The 8,357-nt window shown below is 42.5% G+C and overlaps 1 protein-coding gene across 1 annotated transcript in view; it reads right to left on the bottom strand.

Moving 5' to 3' along the window:
• Positions 1-2,140: 2,140 nt before the first annotated feature.
• Positions 2,141-8,357, bottom strand: part of LOC144688717 (uncharacterized) — a 31,182-nt gene continuing 24,965 nt past the window's right edge. Inside the window, exons 5-7 of the mRNA XM_078555591.1 lie at positions 8,011-8,232; positions 6,651-6,741; positions 2,141-2,588 (exon numbers count right to left, since the gene is read on the bottom strand). Of these exons, the coding sequence (XP_078411717.1) occupies positions 2,573-2,588; positions 6,651-6,741; positions 8,011-8,232 (329 nt within the window). The 3' untranslated portion in view covers positions 2,141-2,572. The remainder of the gene's footprint in view (positions 2,589-6,650; positions 6,742-8,010; positions 8,233-8,357) is intronic.

Below are 8,357 nucleotides of genomic sequence, written 5' to 3'. Positions count from 1 at the left end.
CTCTTAGAAACTTGATTAACTGTAGTTTCCTCTCTAGCCATTGCTAAACTGTTTGGAGGTTAGGGACTCCAATTTGAGGTAAGAGACTCAAAAATATTTAAGGAGAAAAATACTAGTATTGCAGTGTAAATTAAACTACTGGAAAAGAAACAACAGTGATGCTGCCAGGACATCTTGTATTGTGAACTCAGTCTCTAAATGTGGTCTGAATATTTAAGCTAAGTTCAATGAGCAAACTAATGTATTTCAATTACTCCATTTCCCCCTCTGCCCATTCCGCAAAACTACGACATCTAAAAGCTAATATCATGGCAAATGGAATAATCCAACATGGGTAAGAACTCAAAAATGGAGACAGGTCACAAGTACTTTAAATACAAATAATTGTTAAAGAGTTTCACTGCATCTAATCAGAGACAATGCACAAGTGTGGTAAAAAACATTTCACTCTCAGAAACTGCTTTTGCTTCATGCATAGTGCTCTGCGATCAGGCACCAGATACAATGACTTTGGTACACTGCAATAGTGTCTGAATGGTGTCAGATGCACTATGCTCCATAAGCCACATGCCCAACTCCTCCATCTCATTATTAGCAGAACTACAAATAAAAGAACCAGCCTGCAGACAAATGGATAGCAGGGATATGCCGAGTGATAACACATTTTAATAGCTTTCTGTAAATTAAAGGGATTTTAAATCAAGTCAACAGGTTTTTGTATTACAATTTGTGCTCACTGAGTTTCATTTTAGTGGTGTAAATGATAACACATTTATGGAGACTTATGCAAATGTCACTGTGAAAAAGCCAGATTCATATGCATTTAACTTGCCGCACACATCCCAATTTATAACATTTAACTTTCTCTCTGTTCACATCATATCCCCAGATAAGAGGGCAGCTAAGCAACTTCGCAATTCCTGTGCTACAGCAATGGAGTCCACTCTCAGTGCACATGTGAGAGACTGCTTCTGTGACTTATTTTGCCACTCCACTAACAGTAGAGTACAGTGCATCCAATACTTCATCTTCAAACACCACTGCAGTGCATCAGGTATAATCATTGTCCTTTCAACCATTACTCTTCAAATGGTCAGTAGATGTAGACTATTGCCTTGAGAATTACAAGTGCCCAAGTCATGGACAGTACTTCTAGCAAAGCTCTGTGGGCACCAATGCTGCACAGATCACCGGTCAACCAGAGGGTATAATTATATTTTGAAGTACTTAAAAATGGAAAACTTCCATCACTGATGAGAATCCAAGGCATGCAATCAATAAACACAAATCCTGAATGTGGTGACTGAACATGTGGGGTTGGAATGGGTAAATTAAAATATTTAGGCATAGGCTTTGTCATTAGCCTCGCTGACTTATTGAGGGGAACAGTATTGAGTGAGCAATGAACTCTTTGGTGGCACCAAAACTGTAGCCGACTGAAATATTTATTTCACTGGCTCAGAATCTGCAGGTGAAGTGGACAAGCATGACTGCAAGTTTCAGGCTGCAATGAGAATTGCTCCTTGGGGAACTGTCCCACTTCAGCTATATAACTCACTATAGAAAATATACAAAAAGTGATTACTTTGTGTATGTGGCAGCAGATTAATGGTTACAGATAGCTCATTAAGCTAAATTTGAATAAATTTCTACTGCAAGAATTTAAAGGATCAATTTTTGTGATGTAGTTTCATGAATCACTTACTTTTTCTCCCACTCTCGAATTGCACACAATGTCACGTTGACATCTTTAAAAAACCCAAAATCTACATTAAAAAAAAATGCACCCTCTTTCAGTGATTTTATGTGCAAGTTACAGATCAGCAGAGATTTCAACACAAAGAACCTTAACCATCTCTTGAGTCTACTAAACACCAAGTTAATTAGCTGTTATTTCTTTGCTAGTCAGGAACAGTGCGATAATGGTGCTTACCAAACAAAATGGTGCTTACCAAATGCAGTGCTAACCAACCTTGCAGATTGTGTTTTGTATAGCGCATGTTTGATCACAAAGGGTACACTTAAGACACAGCTGACAGTTCAAACTGGTGTGAAAACAAGTTTAAATATCAACACAATTGTCCTACTTAAACATTTTTTTTAAAATGCAAGATAAATTTGCTAAGAAAACAACAACCTGTTGTATTCAACATAATTTTAATATTCACCAAGTATTTTACGTCTGGCAGAATTTCATGTCACAGCCTGACTTTTTAGATCTGGATCAGTTTTTATCTGGAATAAACTAAAATAGAACTATAACTACCACATTCCCAGCTCCTGAAGGTGTCCTCTCTGGGAAGGAAACTTTCTAAACGCATGATTTGTCCAGAGAACGAGGGGAAAATATTGAGATAGTTACACTGGACAGCAGCTACCACCTCTGTAGCTGCTGTTGCAGAACAACTAGACTTTGGATATGTACAATTGTTGGAGGTAGGACAAAAACATGTCTGACTCTCAAGACTGAACAATTTGTAGAAATTATAATGGAGAAGGGAAAGAGCCTGCTAAGAATCCAAGTCCAATGGGGCTGTCCTGAACTGCATTATTTTCACAGCATCTATAGGTTTCAAGATCCAAACAGCCTGGAAAGGAACAAAAAAAAAATGATCAGCTATGTTTTTTGACAAAATTGACCAGTTGGCTTGATGAGAACAATCTTACACAACTCAAGGTGCCCCAGTGACACATGAACTCATGTACCTTCCTCTGCAAAGCACTGAAAATGAACTTGAACTTTGTACAGCAACATTTCACAACCTCAGGACGTCTCAAAGTAACTCACAGCCGAGATGGCCAATTTTACAGGTTGTGGATGAGATATGGCCCCAGGTATTCCCCACCACCTCCCACCCATTTTTCTTGAATCTCTGCACAATGCACTCGACCTCTAGCTAAGTTTCAACGCTGGGAGTCTCCCTCTCGTTTCCTGCAATGTGGAAGCTGGCCTCTGTGCTACGCTTCATCGTTGTCGGGAATGGAGACTGGGAACATGGGGGATGGTGGGTACTGACTCGGGCTGCGAGGTTATCAGGGCCACAGCAACAACAATTTGCATTTATATAGGAGTTTTGAAGAGTGAGGCGCAGCCTAATTGAAACTTACAAAATCCTTCCTGGGCATGACAGGGTAGATGTTGATAGGATGTTTCCTCTGGTGAGTCCAGAACAAGAGGGCAGAGTCTCAGAATAAGGGGCAGGCCATTTACGACTGAGCCGAGAAGGAATTTCTTCACTTCGAGTGGTGAACCTTTGGAATTCTCTATCCCAGACGGCTGTGGAAGCTGAATCATTGAGCATGTTCAAAACAGAAATTGATAGATTTCTAGATGCTAATGATGTCAGGGAATTATTTTTTTATTCATTCATTGGATGTTGGCGTCATTGGCTAGGCCAACATTTATTGCCCATCCTAGTTGCCGTTGAGAAGGTGGTGGTGAGCTGCCTTCTTGAACCACTTCAGTCCATGTGGTGTAGATACACCCACAGTGCTGTTAGGGAGGGAGTTCCAGGATTTTGACCCAGCAGCTGAAGGAATGATGATATATTTCCTAGTCAGGATGATTTATGTCTTTGAGGGAAATTGCAGGTGGTGGTGTTCCCATGTGTCTTCTGCCCTGGTGCTTCTAGATGGTAGCAGTCGTGAGTTTGGAAGCTGCTGTCTAAAGAACCTTGGTGAGTTTCTGCAGTGCATCTTATAGATGGTACACACTACTGCCACTGTACATCTGTGGTAGAGAGAGTGAATGTTTGTGGATAGGGTGCCAATCAAGAGGCTGCTTTGTCCTGGGTGGGGTCGAGCTTCTTGAGTGTTGTTGGGGTTGCACTCATCCAGGCAAGTGGAGAGTATTCCATCACACTCCTGACCTGTGCCTTGTAGTTCATGGACAGGCTTTGGGGAGTCAGATGGTGAGTAACTCGCCACAGGATTCCTAGCCTCTGACCTGCTCATGAAGCCACAGTACTCATGTGGCAAGGCCAGTTCAGTTTCTGGTCAATGGTAACCCTCAGGACATTGACAGTGGGGTATTCAGCGATGGTAATGCCATTGAATGTCGAGGGGCAATGGTTAGATTCTCTATTGTTGAAGATGGTAATTGCCTGGCACTTGTGTGGTGTAAGCGTTACTTGCCACTTGTCAGCCCAAGCCTGGAAATTGTCCAGGTCTTGCTGCATTTGGACATGGACTGCTTCGGTATCTGAAGACTCGCAAATGGTGAACATTGTGCAATCATCAGTGAACATCTCCACTTCTGACCTTACAATGGAGGGAAGGTCATTGAAGGAGCTGAAGATGGTTGGGCCGAGAACACTACCCTGAGGAACTCCTGCAGTGATGTCCTGGAACTGAGATGATTGACCTCCAACAACCACAACCATCTTCCTTTGTGCTTGTTATGACTCCAACCAGAGGAGCGTTTCCCCCCTAATTCACAATGACTCCAGTTTTGCTAGGGCTCTTTGATACCACACTCGGTTAAATGCTGCCTTGATGTCAAGGGCAGTCACTTTCACCTCACCTCTGGAGTTCAGCTGTTTTGTCCACATGTGAACCAAGGAAGTAATGAGGTCAAGAGCTGAGTGACCCTGGCAGAACCCAAACTGAACAGTGAGCAGGCTATTTCCAAGCAAGTGTTGCTTGATAGCACTGTTGATGACCCCTTTCATCACTTTACTGATGATTGAGAGAAGACTGATGGGGCGGTAATTGGCCAGATTGGATTTGCCCAGCTTTTTGTGGACAGGACATACCTGGGCAATTTTCCACATTGCCAGGTAGAAGCCAGTGTTGTAGCTGCTCTGGAACAACTTGGCTAGGGACGTGGCAAATTCTGGATCACAAGTCTTCTGTACTATTGCCGGAATATTGTCAGGGCCCATAGCCTTTGCAGTATCCAGTGCCTTTAGCCGTGCCTTGATATCACACAAAGTGAATCAATTGGCTGAAGACTGGCATCTGTGATTCTGGGGACCCCTGAAGGAGGCAGAGATGGATAATCAATTTGACACATCTGGCTGAAGACTGTCGCAAATGCTTCAGCCTTATCTTTTGCACTGATGTGCAAGGTTCCCATATGGGGACAGTGGGGAAAAATGGCGTGGAGGTAGATGATTGGCCATGATATGTTTGAATGGCAGAGCAGACTCAATGGCCTACCCTGCTCCTGTGTTCCTAAAGCCTTTAGTATCATAAAAGAACTAAAGCACTTCACAGGTGTACTATCAAATAAGATTTGATATCAGACCACACAAGGGAATATTAAGACAGGTAACCAAAAGCTTGATCAAAGGAGCTAGGTTTTAAAGAGCATAAAAGAGGACAAAGGTAAAGAGAGATGGAGAGCTTTAAGGAGGGAATTCCAAAACTTAGGGCCTTGAAAGCTGAAGGCATGTCTGTCAGAGGAGGAAGAGATTGTATATAAGGCTCCTCTGCTACTGCAGGAATGTGGGTCCCAGCTTTTCCATTTTAAAAAATTATTCATTCATGCCCTAGGATGTGGCAGTCGCTGGCTAAGCCAGCATCGTCCCTAATAGCCCTCGAGAAGGTGGTGAGCCACACTAAGAACATAAGAACTCGGAGCAGGAGTGGGCAATTCAGCCCCTCGAGCCTGCCCCGCCATTCAATACGATCATGGCTGATCTCATTTTGGCCTCAACTACAATTTCCCACCCTCTCCCCATAACCTTTCAACCCGTTACTAATTAAAAATCTGTCTATCTCCTCCTTAAATTTATTCAGTGTCCCGGCATCTACTGCACTCTGAGGTTGTGAATTCCACAGATTCACGACCCTTTGAGAAAAATAATTCCTCCTCATCTCTGATTTAAATCTACCACCCCTTAGCCTAAAGCTATGGCCTCTCGTTCTAGGACGCCCCACAAGAGGAAACATCCGCTCCACATCTACTTTGTCTATTCCCTTTAGCATCTTATATACCTCAATTAGATCTTCTCTCACCCTTCTAAACTCTAGCGAGTATAGGCATTCTTGAACTGCTGCAGTCCATGTGCTGTAGGTACACCCACTGTGCTGTTAGGAAGGGGATTCCAGGATTTTGACCCAGCGACACAGTGAAAGAATGATGATGTAGTTCCAAGTCAGAATGGTGTGTGGTTTGGAGGGGAGTTATGCAGGTGGTGGTGTTCCCATGCATCTGCTGCCCTTGTCCTTCTAGCTGGTAGAGGTCACATATTTGGATGGTGCTGTCAAAGGAGTCTTGGTGAATTGCTGCGAGGCATTTTATAGGTGATCCAAACAGCTAACTGCTGCCACTGTGTGCCAGTGGTGGGGGGAGTAGATACCAATACTGAGACTAGCTTTTATTATTTCAACTATTAAGTTAATTTGAATTCCACCAGTTGCTGCAGGATTTGAACCCATGTCTCCAGAGCTTGAGCCTCTGGATTACTAGTCCTGTGACATTTCCACTATACTACCACCTCCCTTCTAAATACTCCCCCTAATCAAATACAGGAGGATCAAGGTCAATAACAACACAACAGAGATCCCCAAGCAGCCTAGTGCTGTTGGATTTGAAGATATTTTAACAACTTTTAAAATGTTAAAGCCAAACCAGATTTTCAGGGGCAACTGGTAACATGATGTAAGTTGCTATATTATTAGTTTATTGCAGTTTCTGGACTTACACAATCATACAGAACATCATGAAGATATTCCACAGGGCGATGAAGATCCGGAAGTAGCGCAGACTCAGCAGGAACTCTTTGATGTTATCACCTGAAAAAGAAAAAAGACTTGCATTTATATAGTGACTTTAATCGCTTCAGGGCATCCCAAAGTGCTTCAAAATCAATGAAGTACTTATGAATTGCAATCACTTATGTCGTAGAAAACGTGCACAGCAAAGTCCCATTAACAGTAATGTGACAATGACCAAATAAATCTGTTTTTGAGATGTTGTTTTGAGGGGTAAATATTGGCCGGTACACTGGGGTTAACTACCTCGCTCATCTTCAGATTACTGCAAGGGAATCTTTTACATTCACCTGAGAGCGCAAATGAGGCCTCGGCTTAACATCTCATCCGAAAGACAGCTCTAAAAGAAATCAATAATTGGGTGTCGCTGAAAAAAGACAAGTCAAAGCTTTTCATCTTGCACTCATCAGGACATTCGCAAGAATACCAAATGTAAAGGGAACAACAATGTATACTTCAAGAGAAGAGGGTGCTGATTGGTTGGCAAGTGAACTATGATTGGTAGGGGCATTGCCATGGAGAATGTGCCAGTTAACTGATAAAGCTTAGCAGTCAACTGTCAGTTGTTAAAATTCAAACCAGGCAGGTTGACTCCGAGTGGTCAAGGCAGCAGTTTCACACTGCTACTATGGAGTTGCAATACAAATGGTGTTCACCACTAACAGGATACTGCTGTCAAGCCAAAAAGACATTCTGCCTTTCTCACAAATAAGTAATGGATATATGAATTTCCGTGTCAGCTTGATGCTAGGTACATAGGCTGTACATTCCAAAGACTGGCGGATTGTATCAAACAGCATGTCCCTTTGGCTGTTCGCAACAAGCAAGGTACTGACCATACCCAACCAGCCCATGCTTGCAAAACTCAAAACAGTGTCCAATTAGATGTGATTCTGCCATTGGACAACATTTGCTGAACAATCCAGTGTGCTAAGAATTATACTGACAATCAATTTAAGATTATTAGTCATGCTTGCAGTGTGTTGCACGCACAAGTGCTAGAAGCTACGTATAGTAACTCTAAGCCCTGTTCTTTGCAGACAGAAAGAACATGTACACACGTTGTACCTATTTTAACTGAACAAAATAAGCGATAGCCATTCTCTAGTTCATTCCCCATCTGCCAAATTTTTGCCCACTCAATCAACCTATCTATATCCCTTTGCAGACTCCTTATGTCCTCTTCAAAACTTACTTTCCTACCTTTGTGTCAAATTTAGCTACCATGTCTTCACTCTCCTCATCTAAGTCATTGATGTAAATCGTAAAAAGTTGACGCCCAGTACATACCCTGTGGGACCCCACTCATCACATCCTGCCAATCCGAAAAAGGCCCATTTATGCATCCTCTCTGCTTTCTGACAGCCAGCCAATCTTCTATCCATGTTACCCCTACACCATGCGCTTTCATTTTCCATAATAATCTTTGATGTGGCATCTTATCAAATGCCTTCAGAAAATCCAAGTGCAGTCCATCGACAGGCACCCCTTTATCCACTGCGCATGTTACTCCTTCAAAAAAACTCCAATAAATTGGTTAAACATGATTTTCCTTTCACAAAACTATGCTGACTCTCCCCAACTGCCTTGAGCTCTTCTAAGCTCAGCTATAGCCTTCTTAATGATCGATTCTAATA

This window comes from Cetorhinus maximus, chromosome 13, assembly GCF_964194155.1.
Source record: "Cetorhinus maximus chromosome 13, sCetMax3.hap1.1, whole genome shotgun sequence".
NCBI classification, from domain to species: Eukaryota; Metazoa; Chordata; class Chondrichthyes; order Lamniformes; family Cetorhinidae; genus Cetorhinus; species Cetorhinus maximus.
Note: the sequence above shows the minus strand (reverse complement) of the source record. Positions and strands in the feature narration are given on the sequence as shown.